This window comes from Pundamilia nyererei, unplaced genomic scaffold, assembly GCF_000239375.1.
Source record: "Pundamilia nyererei isolate P.nyererei 1_Seehausen unplaced genomic scaffold, PunNye1.0 scaffold00170, whole genome shotgun sequence".
Lineage (NCBI taxonomy): Eukaryota > Metazoa > Chordata > Actinopteri > Cichliformes > Cichlidae > Pundamilia > Pundamilia nyererei.
In genome coordinates, this window is record NW_005187571.1 from 915,465 (window position 1) to 934,699 (window position 19,235).

At 39.5% G+C, this 19,235-nt stretch overlaps 3 protein-coding genes across 4 annotated transcripts in view; 1 reads left to right on the plus strand and 2 right to left on the minus strand.

Moving 5' to 3' along the window:
* LOC102193894 (uncharacterized) overlaps window positions 1-4,776 on the minus strand; it is a 10,876-nt gene extending 6,100 nt beyond the window's left edge. The window contains exons 1-2 of the mRNA XM_005745967.1: window positions 4,114-4,776; window positions 1,028-1,204 (exon numbers count right to left, since the gene is read on the minus strand). Of these exons, the coding sequence (XP_005746024.1) occupies window positions 1,028-1,204; window positions 4,114-4,599 (663 nt within the window). The 5' untranslated portion in view covers window positions 4,600-4,776. The remainder of the gene's footprint in view (window positions 1-1,027; window positions 1,205-4,113) is intronic.
* Window positions 4,777-8,572: 3,796 nt separating this feature from the next.
* prpf18 (PRP18 pre-mRNA processing factor 18 homolog (yeast)) lies at window positions 8,573-14,687 on the minus strand. Of its 2 annotated transcripts, XM_005745968.1 has the most exons (11): window positions 14,528-14,687; window positions 14,109-14,186; window positions 13,856-13,882; window positions 12,199-12,300; window positions 11,965-12,078; window positions 11,633-11,779; window positions 11,409-11,477; window positions 10,726-10,866; window positions 10,570-10,641; window positions 10,330-10,485; window positions 8,573-8,831 (listed from the first exon to the last, which is right to left on the minus strand). In XM_005745968.1, exons 1-11 carry the CDS (start codon window positions 14,591-14,593, stop codon window positions 8,751-8,753), a joined length of 1,053 nt encoding a protein of 350 aa, XP_005746025.1. In that variant the 5' UTR covers window positions 14,594-14,687; the 3' UTR covers window positions 8,573-8,750. The 2 variants fall into 2 exon arrangements, with proteins under 2 accessions (XP_005746025.1, XP_005746026.1); XM_005745969.1 differs by lacking the exon at window positions 13,856-13,882.
* Window positions 14,688-15,586: 899 nt separating this feature from the next.
* bend7 (BEN domain containing 7) overlaps window positions 15,587-19,235 on the plus strand; it is a 4,654-nt gene continuing 1,005 nt past the window's right edge. The window contains exons 1-9 of the mRNA XM_005745970.1: window positions 15,587-15,956; window positions 16,551-16,628; window positions 16,714-17,067; window positions 17,268-17,387; window positions 17,464-17,810; window positions 18,221-18,328; window positions 18,447-18,564; window positions 18,641-18,754; window positions 18,907-18,948. Of these exons, the coding sequence (XP_005746027.1) occupies window positions 15,893-15,956; window positions 16,551-16,628; window positions 16,714-17,067; window positions 17,268-17,387; window positions 17,464-17,810; window positions 18,221-18,328; window positions 18,447-18,564; window positions 18,641-18,754; window positions 18,907-18,948 (1,345 nt within the window). The 5' untranslated portion in view covers window positions 15,587-15,892. The remainder of the gene's footprint in view (window positions 15,957-16,550; window positions 16,629-16,713; window positions 17,068-17,267; window positions 17,388-17,463; window positions 17,811-18,220; window positions 18,329-18,446; window positions 18,565-18,640; window positions 18,755-18,906; window positions 18,949-19,235) is intronic.

Sequence of the window (19,235 nt, forward strand, 5' to 3'; positions counted from 1 at the left end):
TCTGATGGGATTGGTTACAAAAGAATTTCGAAACTACTGAAGGTTCCAATTTCACCATAAAACTGCTACAACCAGGTGGAAGGAACTATGAGAAGAGCTGTCCAAGAGCCCAAAAGAAAAAGCACTGCACTGCTGTGGCTTGTATGAACGCTCACCACGCAAGAGTTCATTGCTGAAGAAAAAGCATATTAACGTGTGTTTAAGGTTTGCTGAACAACATTTAGACAATCCTGTAAAATACTAGGAGAATAAAGTCTGGTAGGACGTTTAGATGTCAAAAGGCCACAAAAAATAAAGGTGTTAAATATTGACTTTCAATCCTGTTGAACTGTACAAACTCTTTTTTTTGCCTCATATACTATATTTTTTAAGCATTTTTGCTGATGTTTCAATAAATCATTGCAGCTATTTGCTGTTTTTGTAGCAAAATATAAAGAAATGAGGGGTTGGGTTAATACTTTTACACAGTGCTGTAATTCTCTTGGTCAGTCACGTATGTGATGCAAACTAACCTTTAGAACATAGTGTGTAAAAAAAAAAAACCCTCACAGCTGATGTTCTGATACCTTAATTCATATTCACCGAGCCAGGAGCAGATTATGAGTCTGTCGAGGGGAGTGTAATAAATCCAAAGCTTTATCATTGCCTTCACCTGCTCCATCAGAGCAGCAGCTGCTCTTTTCAAATTCTATGAGTAAAATCAAAATAGAGCTACTGTTGATGCTGATGAGATTCAACAGTCTTCCGAAATCTGGCTATTCATATGACTCATATATTGTGTGAGGCTGTTATCGGCTGGTCTACATCAGTTTCTCCCCAGATTAGCTTTATGGGAGTCCAAATAAAATCATCCACAGTGGGACATCCCTTCACTGTGTTTATTCCTTACACAACTGACAACCTGTTGACTGTTTTGTGCTCACATGCTTTCTTTAGTCTTTGCATAATGCTCATTCATGTATCAGATCATTGTGTGTGTGTGTGTGTGTGTGTGTGTATGTGTGTGTGTGTGTGTGCATTTCCTAACCTGTCTCTGGTCTAATCTCTCTATAGTTGCATTAGCTCCATATGCATGACAGGACTCCACAGTGTAGTCAGAGCTGATCCCCAACACAGAGCAGGAGTCGCCACAAGATCCGTCAGCTACCACAATCACACGTGGCCAATTATTGTGTGGAATCTGTCGCAGGTAATCCTCAGTGAACTAAAACAAAAAGGAATAATAAATTAGTTAACAGCCAGTTATCAAAGAAGTGAAGATAACAAAGCTTGTAAAGGAGTTCTGGCTGTAACTATTAAGCAACCCGTAAATTACAGGCTAGTTTACCTGCAAAACAGGTAAAATGTTACAAATTGTATAGAGGTTAACATGGCTGCAACTACAATCCTTCTTCCAAGTAAAGGTGAGATGCTGTGTAAACTTTAAACCTTGTACATTTAAAAAATTAATAATCCAAGAATTGTTTCTTGAAATATATGCAATCAAAAAAGGTGTGTGAAAAAAGAGGGTGAAGGAAGGTTGACTGGGGAGGTTCACCAGCTTGTAAAATAAAGCACGGGCAGGTAGCTAAACTTTTCTTGTGAATCATTTAAAGATTCAGAGAATCTTCATAAAACTAAAATCAAATCAAAATTTATTTATATAACACATTTAAAAGCAACAATGTCGATCAAACTGCTTCACAAATTAGGAGCGAGTGAAATAATTTACCAACAGCAAGACAATAGCAACACAAGACAAACATAGAAACCAGCCAAATGATAGTCAACTAACTTAAGTCAAAGCCAAAGTAAAAAGATGAGTCTTTAAGAGAGATTTAAAAGACTGAATAGACTCAGAAGTACGAAGGGCAATAGGGAGATTGTTCCATAGTCTAGGTACTGCGATAGCAAAGGCACGATCCCCTCTGGTTTTCAGCCTAGACCTAGGTTGCATTAAGAGCATCTGGTTAGAAGATCTTAGTGCTTTTTTTGGGTTACAAATGGAGAAGTTCTGTTAAACAGCTCGGCGCCATATTATTTAAAATTTTATAAATGAGTAAAAGAATTTTAAAATCAATAGAAATTTCACAGGAAGCCAATGTAAGTTAGCTAAAACTTTCACTGAATGAAAGGGCAAAACTGGTTATTTTCTTACCAAAAATATTGAAACCTCTACTTTTTAAAATTACGTTTTACATTTACTGCTATTTTCATCTTTGCTTTTTCTGCATTTGGCATTTTTGCATCTGCTCCTTGACCAGCTGGCTGACCTGTTCTTCCTCTACTTACTAATCTAAGTGGCAGATGGGTTGTAAATATACCAATAGCCTCCAAAGGCTATGTTTCTCTCAGCAGCTGCACATCTTTTAGACCTTTATTACAGTCATGTTGTATGCATGACGGCCTCAAAGTTAAACAATACCTCCTACCCTGTGGATAGGAGGAGAAGGATCAGACCAAGTTGGGTACACAGTAACAGGCTTAAAGGGACAATAAAAGGGTTATACAGAGGGTATAAGAGCTCATAGCCTAATAGATCTGTATTTAATCCATTTAGTCTATACAGTGAAGAGATGATTTAAAAGACACTTTTTCTATTCTCAGATCTTTGAAGCTTTGATGGGCTAGAAGATAAAAAAAATACCTGTCATCACACCCACTGCCCTTTCTAATAAAGAAGAAATTGTGAACTTGGCAGTGATTCTAAACATAATTGAAGTCAGATGTGTTTGTTGACCTCGTCTTCCACCTTCCAAAAGTTAGTGAGTCACTGAAGAGCAGAGGAAAGATGAGCGGCTCCTAGCCAGAGCCAAAAAAGCAGCATCAGCTATGATACGGTCTGACAGATTAAATAATGCTTTCATTCTGTTTGATGAGTAGTTAGAAGGGAAACATCAAAGTGTACTAAAAACATCATAAAACACCCACATTCATAAAATCTAGGCTTTATTTTCCAGTCATGCCACAAATATTCACTGAACACTTAACCATTGTTTGCCCACTCTGAGCAATGACAGCTTCACTCTGGGCAACCATTCTGAGGTCTTTGTGTTAGTAGGTTAATTCTTTGTCATGAGCTGAAGTCTAGCTGCAGGAGGATCCGGTCCTCCTGCAGGTGAGTAAATGCTATGAAAACTATGAAAAACAAGCTCACAACAGGTATATCAGTCATTATTTCATCATCAAGGCTGTGTCATGCCATCAGGTGCAGGAATACAGAGTTATTATGAATTTGGGGTGGGAATCCCTTTTAAAAAATCACTGTGGAAATCTATAAAAAATAGAATGGATTTTAAAAAGTATTACAATGTGAAATCAGTTTTATTTTTGTGCTATAATGTGTTTAGGTTGGGATGTGTTTACTGTAATTCTGCCATTGAAAGGATTCTCCTCGGGTCTGAGGTCAGCTTACATAACATGTTATTTCAACTGGCGGTTTCACTCTGACCTTTTACAGTATTTTGTGAGGACCTAGGAAAATGGTTCAGTAGTAACTTTATATTGTGACTAGAGTGAATGATCAAACTGATCTACAGAAAATGAAATGTAAGGCTGAAGGCTCACTCTTTGCTGCCAATATATAAAATAAAATGTACCCCGTGTTTCAGTGGGGAGTTCAGTGTCGTGCTGAGAGATATACAAAAAGAAGAATAAGATTCTTAAATGCAAAAAAAGAAGAAAAGAAAAGAAAAACGAATAAGTGAGATGCAGCATCAGAAATGGTTCACTGGGAGCCTGAGATTGAGCCTTCGAGTAGACACAGGAACATACATCTATGTCCCCATCACTGATGGCTATCAGACCCCTGCTGGAGTGGAGGCGCACACCAGAGTCTTTTGGAGAATCGGGTTTTGACAGTCAGTCATTGCAAAATGAGGTAGCGTGGGAATTCCGCCTTTTTTCTGGACTGACTCATCGCACATTTTCTCCTCAGCTCACTGGCGTCTGTGTTGAATGAATTGAACGAAATGAAGTTGTGTATCCTTTTTCAGTGAGCACAGTGAGGATTATTTTGAGAATTAAGTTATCTATAACACAGAAAACACCGAGGAGATTCAAGACATGTTGCATACAGAGACCGTGCGATTATCAACTCATTGAGCTAACTTAAAATCGGGGAAGAGGGCATACCTTGGTTCCCAGCTGCACCTTGACGTCCACCCTCTGTTTCTTCTGCTCCAGGATACTCAGCAGGTACTCCTGAAACACGCCTATTCTGGTGAAAAAATGATCGTTATGCCAGCAGCCCTCCATGTTATCAAAGTCCACCCCGAGTCCCAGCAGAAACTTCACACTGCGGGGATCCAGAGCGATCTGCTGGGGCCGGGAGAGCAGGGCGGTCCGGTACCTCTCGTCCAGCACGGTCAATTTCAGCACCTTCCCGGAGCGGACAGCAACCAGCGCGGCCGTCAGTCCCACGGGTCCCGAACCCACGACGAGCACGGAGATCTTGGCCCGCCACTGTCTGAAGCCGTCCAGGCTCACTTTTATCACGACATACAGGGCCACTGCCACCAAAGTGCTCAGAGCAGTGTCATAGGCGAGTGCGCGATACTTTTCCTCCGCGTCTTCCGCGATGCCACCAACTCCAGCATTTTGTGACTGTAACCCGTCCATACCGCGAGAGCAGTTCGGGCTTTTTAACGTGTGGAGCGTTATCCCCTCTTGTTTTAATCAGCTTGCCGTTCTCTCGTACACGGTAAAATAGAAGCAGGCTTCATGCACAGAGCCTGATTAGCTGCGACCGGCCTCATGTGTCCTCTCCTCGCTCCTTCAGCTGCAAGTTGCCTCGCCGCTGCAAGCTCCACTCTCTCTCTCCCTCTCTCTCTCTCTCTCCCCCCTCTCTGTCTCGCCTAGAGTACACTTAGGTGTGTGTCCTGAGTGTCAGCAGAAAGCGAGCAGTCTGACACAGGCAGTATACGCACACTTATGAAAGCACCAAGACTTCATAAAAAGAAGCAGTTCCCCATTCCTCTTTCCTGGATCCTGATGGATGCCTGACAGAAAAGCGCGCAGACTGTTTGGTTTAACTCTGTGAGAAATTATTGATTTACCTTTTCTAAAACAAGAAACGTCGATACTCTATTTCTCTCCCTCACACACTCACACACACACACAGTGGCACAAGGTTCGTGCCACTGTAAACCGACTGCGCCAAAGCAGGACTTCAAGCAGTGTACCAACATTTGACCAACATTAGTGTTGCATTCCCACATTCATAACAGTAGAAAGAAAGAGTTAACAAATCTGACTGATCGACTGTTTGGGGGGAAAGCAAAAAGAGAGGAGGTATTGGAGACTGTACTGCAAATCACATCCGCCTGTATTAAAGCTTCACATCCTTTCTAATCTCTCATGTATCCAACTGTGTTATGTAGTTAATGCAGTCAAAGGACCATGTGTGCTGCCATCTGTATTTAATGTAGTATGCCTGCACTTCTGTCTATTCTTTCCCTTTCTGATTCATTTCTATTTCATTTCCTCCGTGAACTAAAGAAGGCAGTCGCTCGGAAGATGCTTCACCATGGTGATGGCTCCTCTGAGGACAATTCATATGAAAAGATGCATTTCTGTGGTGCTGCTGCTCTTTGAAAATGGATTTATTGGCAAATTGAAAGCAGCAGTTGAGGATGCAAAAGCAATGTTCTTTTTAGTCCTGTTTTATACATGTTATGTCTTCGCAATAACAAACAAGAGGCCCATCCACACAATTCCTTTCACATTTTTATGAAAAAAACAATCAAAAAGGTTAAAGACACACGTCACCAGAATCCTCCATCACTTCTGATTTCTCTGCTGTTACCACAGAATTATTACAATGCATCTCATTCATCATACTTAGCATTTTAACAGATTCTCTGACCTTTAAGCCCCATTGGAGCCCTGCTTATAAACACTTTATAGGTGACAGTGACATCAATTTATGTAAGTGGCTCCAGATGAGACAAAGCCTTTAGGTAGTCTGACAAGGATGGCTATTTTGCTATATTTGTTTCTGATTATGTAGGAACAATCTGCATATTTATCAACCCATTTATCGTGCCAAAGATTTGAAAGAGAGAATAAAGGAGAGGAAAAAAAACAAAAGATAGAGGGAAAGCGAGAACGCGACATATTGGTGTGACACGCTATACCTTCACCGGTAATTGGTTTCCACCTCTACTAAGGTGCCTGGCAACGATCATACAGTCCAGCCAGTTCAGATGAAAAGAGGAATGAAGCTCTGATTACAGTTCAAACCTACAAAGTGGCATTACACAGAAAGGGCTTTTCCAGGAAAATGAATGGTCACCCAAAATAAAGTGCTGAGCTGAAATCATCTTTGATGACTGATGACCACTTTCTGGAACTAACTCAATGCAAAAAACAAATCTTGCCAAATCTAAGAATAACCTTTAGCTATTTTTGGCACCGTTTAGCTTAAAATAATAAATTGGAAAACAACCAAGCATCAGAGCAACATTCAGCTTTAATTTCTACATTCTGTAGCTGGAGATAATCCTTTCACAAATCCTAGAATTTGTAATGTGTTTTGATTGTCTCTTTCATGGGTCCCACAGCAGTCTTTCGCCTGAGCAAAAAGGAGCACAGAGAGCAAATTTTCATCAGGTTTTCCCACATCTTACAGCCAGCAAAGGGCCTGCCCGTGGATCTGCAGGTCATTAGACAGAAAACAAGTTACACCCTCACATAATGAATACAAACCCTCATTATTATCTGGGAGTTCAGGCACTATTAAATCAGCGCCTCTCTTCAGGCTCACTGCCAAGAGAATGGGATGGGGCCAGCTATTACTTTGTAGTCTTCTTTCACATTTCAATGTTTTGGACAAGTTGGAGTGAAATGAAGAGGATGATCAAGAGACAGAGACAATGACTTAACATGGATCGGATGTTTGTGTTTTAATTAGACAAAGAGCTTTTCGCAGAGCATGTCAAAGAAACAGTTATTCTGATGTATAATTCATCAGTGTTGGGAAAAACAAGTTGTGGCTATAAACCTAGCGTGTTTTCTGTCATTGGTTAAACAATTTAGTGATTATTTCAGCTGAGAGTGAGCTAATATATATAAATACAGTTGTTCAATTCAAATATCCTCTGCCTTGCTGCACAGTTTCCCCCATAGTGATGGTGTTTCTTAGCCATGTTGCCCTTGTTGCCCACTGTGCTAGGATCTGCTTTGGACTTATCAATTTGACATTTGCCTGAGTAAGGCCATCTGATCATTACCGCACAGCGTGGCCTGCTGTTGGTCGCATGTAGTTAGCATTCCGGTCCAAACCTGAGTAATTAACAACCTGGCTTTATTTAATTTTGAATATTCATTTTATTTTTCCAATCGACACCTAACAGAAACCCTCGGGTATTATAGGATACAATGACGTTTCTTTGTTTTGTTTTTTACACTGAATTAAATACTTTCCTCCTGACCATCATTCACCATTACAAGGCCCTGGCAAACATCTCTGCTGACAGTGATGTACTGGGAAAAAAGCCAAAATATTTAGCCTAACTTCGTCCCAAGGACTAAAAGATAAAAGCCTCACAGGGTGGATTACTTCACATGATGTTATTTCTCGACTTCAAATGCTTCCCCACTGTAACTGCTGAAAGGAGACAGTCTTCTTTCCGCTGAATTAGACGTGGATCCTGGGAGAAAGTTCAGAGGAAAATCCAGCACTAGTTCACGGTATTTGCACTGCCAACTGTCAACCTGCCAGCTGGGTCTCCAGTGACGTGGTTGGATTTGACAGCCTGAAACTGTAGTGACGTGGGTTCAGGCAGCTGAGAACGTGCTATCACAACAAGGAGCACATCATATCACCATAGTTACTCTGTTTAATAAGGTCAGAATTATGACGCTGGCTGTTAGCGTCTTAAAAGAAAAAATAGCGGAGGGTTTTTAATCAGCAATCATTGTGCAAATCTAGTTTTCAACAAATGGATTGCAGGTTAGTCATTCACATAACAGGCCAATGATTTCTTAAATTATGTATTTATATCTTACAAGAATATTGCCAGTGAATTCTTAAAAACATGAGCAATAAAGAAGATACTGAAGCATGCTATGGTGAGAGTACTTCATTTGAGATCATCTTACTAATTTAAGAAATCATTGGCCTATTATGTGAATTTTGCAGCTAAGGTTATGAGAAAACAAATCTTGACTCATTTAATCTCATTTAAAAGGGGAAATTAATACTTAACACTTTATTTAAAAAACAGTTTCGATGTATGGTGTTCAAAAAAAACAAAATACGAAAAAATATTTTAATGACAGTGATCACTTTTTTCTTTTTGTTTATTGTTTTCTTAAAGAAAGTGCACAGAAAACAGCATGAAAAGCATGAAACCTCAGGTGTAATTAAACTTACACTGTCATAGCATGAAAAGCATTTGTTGATGTTAAGAGTTAGAGTCTATATTAAAATTAAAAGCATCCAAATAAATTTATGCTCTCTGCCACAGTAACTTTCTAGATTTTCCCAGTATGTTTGCAACGAAGGACGTAAAGTCTACTGGGACAAAAGAGTTGAAATACAAAATGGTTTTTTTACTCTTACAAGTTGGCATAATATTGACTGTACATAAACAGGCTTACTGAACCCAGTCTTCTTTAATTTAGACATCTTTTCCAGAGTAATCCCTTACTAAAGAAGATTATGCCACAACCAAAATTCAAAAGGTACAAAAAAAAGAAAAAAGGAAGAAAAAAAAAATCCAACGTTGAACTGCGATACAACGGATCAGGCAGGCTTAAATAACGAGTTAAAGAGCATTGTACTCCACGCACTTTGATGGATCAGTAGGGAAGTGTTTCTGGCAGATGGTCATTAGCCTCTTTAGTCCCTGTAGAGAAAGGGAAAAAAAATCAATCAAGAAAATTAAAGTTTGAGTGAAAAGCGTTTAAAAACGGAGACTTCAGGCTACAAGAAGACAAGAGTAAGGTTATATCATTATTACTGGGCATGCCAAGGAGCTCATTTCCTAAATTGCCTAGAAATATTGTTTTCCCTTTTAAACACTCAGGTGCCAAATAAACAATGTAAGCCTTAATAAATATGAATATAACCTAGAATATTACGTTTTTACAGAGTTTTTGGGGATGCACAACTATAACGAAAATGATAACATATTGTTAAAAATCTGTTTCTATTCAATTTTATTTACACAGCGCCAAATCACAACAACAGTTGCCTCAAGGAGCTTTATATTGTAAGGTAAGGACCCTACTTAAGGGTAAGTTTAAGTAGGGTCTTTACAATAATGTTGCAATAATGTTTTCCTCATGGGGCAGAATTCTAATGCCAATTTGTTAATAACCACCAAATAATGTAAACACACTGCATAATTGCAAGGAGCATGTTCATAACGTCCACGAATACACACTGTCTTAAACATGCAGTGGTAATTCGATTGTATTAACTCTTATACACTTAAATGCGGGACGCTGTCCTGAAAACAAACGCCAACCTAATAATGATTTTAAAAGTCGCCTGAAAGACAGGAGTAAATTTTGTTTTCCATAGAAATATGTTTTGGTCACAGTTTTTTGGTTTACATAAAAACACCACCGAAATCAAGAGGACACACATGACTGCGTGTAAAACCATATGAACATTTTAAAAATCTTTAAAAACTTTTAAAAATGTTTCAAGTTGTAATCTTTAAAGTCTAAGGTGTTTTCCCACCAGTACTATTTGGTTTGCTTGAATCAAATTATGATTCGCTTTCTCACTGGGTGTGGTTCATTTGTGCAGATGTGAACACAACGATTGGACTCGGTTACAAAAAATATATACCTGACCTAATTACAAGACATACAGTGCAAGTTTGAGCTAAATGCTTTTGCCGTAACCAGGTACGCTTTGTATTCTGGAATGTGGCATAGCACCATACATGGGCAGAATGCATTAACTATAGCAACTAGCTGTAAAATCAACCACAGGCCAACTACTCCAGAACGCAGCACCTTCTTCCTGTACTTTTGTTGCCCATGCCCCAGACGCAGCTAAAATCAAACCGTATGAAAAAATTCATCAACTGAATCAGATCAGACAAAACAAATTATAGATGTGAAAACACTCTGAAGCCTTGATTATATTTCCATATCTTTGAGCCTGCATGGGTCAGGGTAATGTCAACTTCCAAAGCGCTGACTCGTCAGTGAGGAATTTACATTTACATTATACTGCACCAATTACACACGCTGCACATGCACCCCAGGTGGAGGACTTCAAAAAGTAAAATAGGAATAACTACTCAGCCGTGACATCTAAAGCTGTTCGTGTCTGTCTCAGCAACAGGTTAGCATAAAAACACAAGTGTGTATAACTCTGGGTCTAACCTGAATGTATTTTCTCTGCGTCTCGTCATTAAGAACGTGGGCCACGTGCTTGGAGAAGATCTTTTCTCGTCCTGTACGGGCGTGGATTCCCACCATAGTCACACCAATTGGCCAAGGGGCATTACCAATGGCCATCTGTAGATATGCATCATTTGCCTAAAAGACATTTAGGAAAGTTTATAATGGATGCAAAAATAACTTTGCAAAAATAACAAGAGGGGCTACATGATATTATCATACCTTGACGTATTCTCTCTCCAACATGAACTTTATGATGTCTGTGATTGACTCTTTGATGTCAGCTTGTAAATTCTGTAAAAGATAATGATGAAAAGTAAATCCACACATGAAAGAACCATGCACCATAGTTTGTTTTGCTCCAGCCACAAAAATTACCTTCTTCCTGAGCTTCCTGAAGAGAGGCTTGAGGTAAGACTCGGTCTGCGAGTGTGTCGCACTGGCCAGCTTGCCCTGAACGCTGCGCTTCACGTGGTCCTCTCGGCTGTTCAGATCTTTGGCCCAAACGCCAAGAAGAAACTAGAGTCCAACAACAGGTATACGTTTCCAAGAAATGCAGTGGTAACTAACACTAGACAAATGTCCATTATTTGACCCATTTGAAAAAGAACAAATAAAAGAAATAAATATAATAAAAATAACTCATAATGAATTCTCCTTTTGATAATGGTGCAAAAGGTTAAACTTTTTAAACTATGTAAACATATGAACAGCAGCAGGTATAGTAGTATATAATTTTTTAATTACTATTAATATTTACCCAAGAGCTCCCTGTAAACTAGGGGTGTCAAAAGTAAGGCCCAGGGGCCAGAATTGGCCCCAAAAAAAGACACCAATTAGCCCCACTGGAAAGCTTCATAAATTGCGGAGGGTGTAGATTTATGGAATTTTAACTTTAGTTTTACAACTTTTCCTATTTATATAGACCTCCCCTAGAGTTAAGTAATAGATACATAGTGAAATGAGAGAAAAGCTCCTGTTTTTCACCATCTAAAAAACCAAAACATTTTGTGTAAATTAATAAAAACTTTAGATCAAAAGGTCAAGCATGAAATTCTTACCCTCAAAAATTTAGCAATAACATCCTGGTCTCCATCATCATCACCTGTTCCAAGAGTTTTTCCAAGAGCCTAGGGGGATATTTTCATTATTACGGTAACACAAAAACACCACCCACAAACATAAAATGATTGAAAACAAACTGTGTCCGAAAATTTATCTGACAAAAAGAGAAGCTATTTAATAACTGGAGATTCATTCTTTTTTCTTGGATATTGCACTGTACCTCAAGTTCTTCTATTGTGGTGTTTTCTTCGTGCACTTTTAGGTCATGCTGTGTGTCCAATTCTCCTGACTCTGTTCCTCCAACAATCTCATTCAGGTACTGCTGGTCAATCTTGTCCATGGCGGCTTTCAGATCATTCCTCAAGCCCTTGGCACAGTTAAAACAGTAAATATTATGAGTGTCAATCAGCATTCTGACACTAAAATAAATTAAATCTCTCCTAAATACAATCAAGAACATTTAAAGTGGCATGCAATTTTCCAGAGTAGATGGAATGAATGTGAATTTCAACTGCATGTTTTTTCCAAAATCCAGTTAACACTCAATCCTACCTTGTTTACTTCTGGGGCCAGAATCTCAATCTTCCGGAGCCTCTGGAAGGCATCATAATCGGACTCGCCAAACAATCGGATCGGTTCCCCTCGTTCTCTAAGTCGTCGAATAACCTACACAAAAACAGTGATGCAAATGAAATATTTATTCACTTGGTGGTAAGAAAATGAAATGTTATGATATTTAAAGGAAAATGAATGAAAAGAAAGTGTTGATGTTTTATACTGACTCACCTCCTGTCGTGAAAGTGTCATTGGGAGCTTCTCTTCTGTGAGCTCCAGTTCCAAGACTGGATTAGTTGAAGTGGATGGCTCATCTTCCTCTTTCTTCTCAATCTTATGGACAATATTGAGGGAACAGAAATACACCAGCATTACTGGAAGAACATGAAGGCAATTTGGAGGATCTCAATTTAATCTAATGTTTCTTGGCAAAATGACAAATAAAACTACTACAAAAGAAATGAGGGGGGAAAAGCATCTGCAATGTCTTCATGAGCTGAGACCTCATGACCAAAGAGACAAAAAGGCATCAACAAAATAAACAGAACTGCAAACATTCACACCACTCCCTTACCTGCAACTCTTCAAGAAAGACAAGTAACACAATAAGTTACCAAAAAAGAAAGCATATAACAAACACTACACCAACATGATAACTTTAGCGGCTGTAACATCTTATGTGTGATTTAGGCTTCTGCGGGAAATCTAAATCCTAACTTACAACTCAACCGAAAACCTTTGTTAACCCTAGCCGTTGTGGGCTGTGTAGTTACATCAGATTACATGCAAGGTTACAGCATAGGGTTAAAAAGTGTTTTTGGTTACAACGTAAGTAACAAGGTAGATTTCCCACAGAAGTCTAAATCACCCATCAGGCCTAAACACAGGAAAAAGATACTCTGTATTCTTTGCACAACGAAACTCAAAATATACCCAAATCATGCTTTAAAAAGGCACATGCATGCCAGCACTCTTAGATTGTGCTTTTTAAACCACAATCTAAAAGAACCAGCAAATGGTGACAAAAAGCCTTCTCAGCAAACAACAGCTCTTTCGCTTTAAAACATAGTACGCTGCCCGTGTACAAAGAGAATGGCTTAATGAGCCAGGTTTTTAAGCTTTGCACAAAGTATAACATAAATACAATCTGCCACTGAGCAGCTGTTAAAATGTCACGGTAAACATGTTGCACACCATAATTTGCTTAAATATTAAAAGCTTATGTCACAAATTAACTGCAAAAATAAGAAGCAGAGCTTGATAACAAAAACACTTTTTCATTTCAGTACATTATCCCATGCTGAAATCAACACCGTGGCAGTGTCCCACTTTTGCTTTGAAGCTTCCTTTCCGTGTTCCTTTGCTTTCTGACAAGTGGCTGTAATACATAACTAGCCTGGCATAAGGCAAAGCTGTGATAATGACTGTGGCACATATAAATATTTCATTTATATGACATTTAAACTATGTTGATAATTTGGAAATGACACAGTTTAGCATCCACAGAATGCAGGTGAGTTTAAATCAAGCTTTAAAATGCTTTCATCTTATTGATAAAATTTTAAAATCACCTTGAAAAGTCTAAATCTATCCAGCAGAAGTGAGCTGGTGAATATTTCCATTTGTGTAAAGCTGATATCCAATTATTATACACTAAGTTACTACTAGGTGAGTCCAGGCATCCTGTACCAAAATATCCAGTGCTCGTGTGGTTATTTGTAACAACCAGAAAATGTGCCCTCCGCTATGTCTTTTAGGTTTTCATCCCAACAGATTTCAGTAAGAACTTCCAGAAAGGATGCCTAGGAAGCATGAGCGTTTAGGACACAGTGTGTTTTATCCTTTTATCATGCATCCTGTTGGCTACTTTCACTGTGCAATGCCATACCTGGCTCTCAGGAGTCTCTCTCTGAACCTACAGATGCAGGCAGCAGAGGCAAATTGGGGGAAAACACCACAGTAAACACAAATACAGACACTGTTGTACACCTGAGTATCAACACCTGTCCTTATCTTTTTGCTGGCAGAAGGTTTACTCGTTATTTTTGTGTCACACTAACCAAGCCAGACAGTGAATTAAATAAGTCTGAGTGTCTCAGGAAAATCGAGAGAGTGAGAAGCAGAGTGATGTTGACATGAACCTTGTATCCGCATCTTCTGAAGTAATCATCTCTTTCCTTCTGTGAGAGCTCAGCTCTTTTAAAGAATTTTTTTGAGTCCTGGAAAGAAAAAGAAGCAGGTACTTATGTTTGCATTAAAAAAAAAAAAATGTTAGGATAAGTTTAAACGGTATAAATACCAGAATTTCTGCTTAAATCGTGATACTATAAAGTTAATGTTCTGTTACGTAGCAGCAATTACAATTCGTAAACTACAGCTCTGCGTTTAGCTTAATCCTAAAGTTAGCTTTATATTCTACTGCAGATGGAGTTCAGTACTTTATAGATAAAGCTATCGATATGGATGAAAAACGATCATTCTAAAAATACTTAACTAGCCTGGTTAAACGACGTGTTAGCAACGTAGCTAACAATAACAAGCAACTTCGTCGGATACTTACGTCAACAAGATTCTTTTCTTCAATGAGTTTCCTCTTTCTTTCGATCTCAGCTTTAAGTATATCCATCTGAAAGGTTTATTTTAACAAAAAAAGACAGCACATTAAGGTTAGTCTGCGTTAGTCTGAAACGCGCTTGCCTAAACCGGAAGATAACATGAAGCTTTTTAGAATTTTCAAAATAGTTGTTTCAAAATAAAAGCATTAGAACACAATGTAATCTGTGTCAAATGAATCTGTTTTTCAGTGAATTTAAGAGGACACCAAAATAATAAGGTCAAATAGACAGTAAAAAAGAGATACTCCTTTATGTATTCTTTTCTGGATATGCATGCACAGTATTTAGCCAAATATTGGGATAACCCAACAATTAAACCACAACTATGAACACCATGTTCTGCTGTGAGGACAATGACGGGGCCCAGTGCATTGCTCCAAGCCTGCAAACCTCTAAACTCAGCACTATGATCCCATTGTGTCAAGCATCAAAATGGACCGAAACAGGTTCAATCCAAACAGGGAAATTTAGAAAATGGGTCGACACTTGTTTGTTTTACGTATCTGACAATAATGCGCTACACTCCAAGAAGGGAAGATGAAAAATCCTGACTTAACTTTTTGAAATCCTCCAAAATCTTTTGTATTTTGGTGATAAAGGAAATTATAGCGAAAGAGACTAAATGGCCTTCACTTGTGATAAGTGACTCAATATTACTTCCTATATTTCCTGCTGATGACTTTAGAATTATACAGTTGTTATGAGTGGAGGAGGAAGCATGATCCCTTTAATGAATAAAAATAGATTTACAAAGATATCGACCACAGTAAACACCAAACATCTGGTAACTGAGTTGTTTCTCCTTTCAGTCAAACGACGTTTGGCTTTTGGCTCCTTTTTTCATCTACAGTAGCCTGTAAAATAAGTCCTTTAAAAAAAAAATCTCTAAAGTTTGTTTTTCTGTTTCAGTGCTGTTTGTGTTAATACCGGTCCACAGTTTGGACACCACTAGCAAATGTCTGACTCGACCTTTCAGTTGAGAACATACCATCAGGTGGCGCAAAGGGATATGTGACGATTTTTTAATATTAAAGTCATTAATTTATTTACATGACGGAAGCCAAGAAGCTGCATCATGCTGGCAAAGGGAATGGACTGTAGAATACAACTGAACGGGCCACTTTGAGCTTAACACTGCGAATATTTGCGAAGAGATGAGAGAATCTGTAGCGCAAGCAGGAAATAAATTTAACTGATTAATAAGGCAGACGGACAGTGATTCCGCTGAGTGTAACCTAGTCAGTGATTTCGTCCTCCCGAAGAGCGAATATTTTTTCCACTGCACGACTTACTGGATATTCCACCTGAAGATGGAGTTTGGAGAAAGGAAGAGGAGAAGGAAGTCGCAGAGCTTTAAACTGGTCACGGATGGAGGTAAGCTGCTGAATGAATGCAAGACCTTGCAAGACGCGCGTCTGTGTCTGGGTGTTTGTCTGGCGCTGTGCGCCAGCAGAGACGACTCTGTAAACAAAAGCGATAGCCACGACAATGCCCAGTCTGTGCCTCGGTTTTAACCAGCAGCTAACTATAGGGATTCACATCTTGCATGTAAAAGAAAATAAAAGAAACATCCTAGACATCAGTCTTAACGCGGCTCATTCCGGTTAGATTTTTAAGACTGAATTAAGTAAGCAAATTGAATAAAATGTGAAAATATGTTGCGCACTCTGAGCTCGTAACAAGGAGCTTCAACTGTGCACTTTTTGCTTAAGCTGTAAGGAACACACCACCTCTCTTGACTACACTACTTCATATCACCTACAGGTGGTGGTTTTTGCATGGGATGGGGTGGGGGTGAGGTGGAGGGTTCTGCTTTGGTAGGCATCACAGCTCATTAGCCCGCACAAGCTTCAACCTTACAAGGCAAAAGGCCGCAATATCATCCTGTGACATCTGTCACCAAGGTTTTGTTGCGTTTCTTTACAGCTGTGCTTCATAACGAAACTATTCAGTTTTTTTTCTTTGCAGATTTAGAGCCTTCATATGTGATTAACTCCAGCTCCAAAGATGCCAATGGGGAGCCAAAGGATGGTGCTATGCCTGATGGTATGTGCCATTCAGAGAATGAATTTTGATTATATGTCATACAAAATATCAGTAATTACATGAGCACCATTCTCTCTTAATGTAGCTTGGCTGGAGGATGAGGGCATGGAGATCAAAAGGCAAATCACAGGAATGATGAGGCTTCTGAGCGATAAGACCAGCAGAGTATACCAGCGTGCTGGTACAGAGCAGGATAGCTTAACAAAGGAGCCCCAGGAAAAGCCTCTGAACTGGATAAATCAGCCTGAACTTTTATCTCTGGTGTCAGAGGACCACCAGAGCAACAGCTGGAACTCTGCAGAGGATCCAGGGCCTTCACCTTCATCCATATCCATCCCAGTCCCAAACAGCCCAGGCTGCAGCCAGTACAGCACACGCTCCAGAGCCCTCAGGATTCTCAACAGCACAAAGGGTTTAATCAAAGTGAATGAAACTAATGGTAGGATATCGGTGCATGTTTGAAAGGAGAAAACTACTAAACAAATTTTAAGTTATTTGAAGAATAGTGAATTTCATTAAATATTGAGTGATGAACACCAGCAATGGCTTACACCTTTGTTGTTACATTAAAGCATGTTTGCACTTGTGTGCATATGTTAGAGTGAACAAGCGCTAACAAATGCATCCCTCATTTCCCAGCAGATGTAGTTCCTCCTACTATGCCAGAAACCCCCTGCTGTATGTGTAACTGTAAGGGCACCTTGCAGGCTATTCTGCAGGAACTACGTGGCATGAGGAGGTTGATGCAGAATCAAAAAGGTTAGTAAATGAACACAAATACACACTCTAAAATAAAGAGATAAACACAATATAATGTTTTTCTGCCTTTTAATAGCATCTTTAGAAAAGCAGGAAAGGGCGGCATCGCCGTCTCAACCTCGCCTAGGTGCAGGACCCAGTCCTCGCCACAGGCCTCGAAAGAGGAGGCCAATCTATAGGATGGCTCCGCTATCTGTGTTTAGCACCAGAAGAGCTGGTCTTGCTCCTCTGGATGCATCACTGCTAAAAGCTGCACCTGTGGAATCTGTAAAGAAGCGAGAATGTGAGAAACAAGACTCATCTACAACCAACAATCATCCCATCTCCTCTGACATTCCTGTGCCACCACCTCAGACCAACCCAGTGACGGTCAACAACACATCTCCTCTCCTGAACCAACTACGGGAATCACAAGCATTAGAGGTAATCTTCACGTTAGTGTGGATGTACGTATGCAGCAACGTGTGCTTACCAAGCCTCATTTGCACGCTCAATTTGATTCAGGTGCACTGCACCTGTCTTATGAATTTGAACGTGTATGTGTATTTGCATGTAAAAATAATTTGCAGCCTAAACGTTGCTTCTTTTGTGAAGCTCCATATCTAAAAAGAAGTTTAAGTACCTTGATTTTTCCTTGTTTTTTGCCTAATGAGACATAAACCTTTGTGCAAACATCCTTGCGGTTTATTTTACAGCACATCTATGATTTGAGCTAATGCTAGAAATGAAGATAACGTCTTCTCGCTTTTTCTTTCTAAAAACTCATATTTCAACTGGTGACATTTATTTAATGCTTTACAATTAACACTCTGTGTTGCTTGACTCCTTCACAGTCTGAGGTGCGTCTTGCAGAGGATTATGACGTGTTTATTTCTAAGGCCCAGCTAGACTCCATTCTGGTCAACTATACACGCTCAGGCAGCCTGCTGTTCCGGAAACTGGTGCACGTCTATGATTTTTAAAAGCGTTTTCTCTGTCGTTCTGATTATATTATAATCGTGTGAAATGTGAACAAAGAACAAAAATGCTGCTTGGTCAAGAGCTCTGCTGTGTGTTTAGGTGTGTGCCTTCTTTGATGACGCCACGCTGGCTAACTCCTTGCCAAATGGCAAAAGGAAGAGAGGGCTAAATGATAACCGTAAGGGCTTGGACCAGAACATTGTGGGTGCCATTAAAGGTAAGGCAGAGAAAGACAAACTAAAGTGTAACTACATTTCTGAACAAACGTTAATGTAACTATGGTGTGTGTCCAGTTTTTACAGAGAAATACTGCACTGAACACAAAATAGAGAAGTTGCCTGGGCCACGAGACTGGGTTCAGATCCTTCAAGATCAGATCAAACTTGCAAGGAGGAGGCTGAAAAGAGGTTCTGCTGCTAAATCATTTAAACCATTTTAATATTTTCCCTTGATTAAGGTGCTAGAGGAAGCCCATTCCTTTTACAATACTTGTAAGGCAGCTCGTTTCAAGGCTAAAGAAAAGGCCGTCTGTCAATCTATGTTGTCTTTGGCTCTTCAGATGCCGTAGAAGCAGAAGACATCTCAAATGGACCATCCACAAGTATTAAACTCGTTATTATGATTTTTACACTTATGGGTGTCTGCCACACGTGGGCACACACACAGACCGATACATTAATTCAGTTGTCTGTTTTGACCATTTTCTGGTTACTGGTTCCCTTCATGTCAGCCCTCCATCTTACAAAATCTTTCCATCAGCCCCCCTCTGAGTACACAATGGCTTTACCTCTCCCCACATCATTGTCACAGCACACACACACACACACACACACACACACACACACACACACACACACACACACACACACACACACACACACACACACA

What these genes read in the sequence shown, in the direction of transcription:
- prpf18 (XM_005745968.1), bottom strand. Translation starts at nt 14,593, where the DNA reads ATGGATATACTTAAAGCTGAGATCGAAAGAAAGAGGAAACTCATTGAA. An exon ending in AAGAAAAGAATCTTGTTGAC is followed by an intron (nt 14,187 to 14,527) that starts GTAAGTATCCGA and finishes TTTTCTTTCCAG; the next exon opens with GACTCAAAAAAATTCTTTAA. An exon ending in TCAGGAAGCTCAGGAAGAAG is followed by an intron (nt 10,642 to 10,725) that starts GTAATTTTTGTG and finishes TATCTTTTACAG; the next exon opens with AATTTACAAGCTGACATCAA.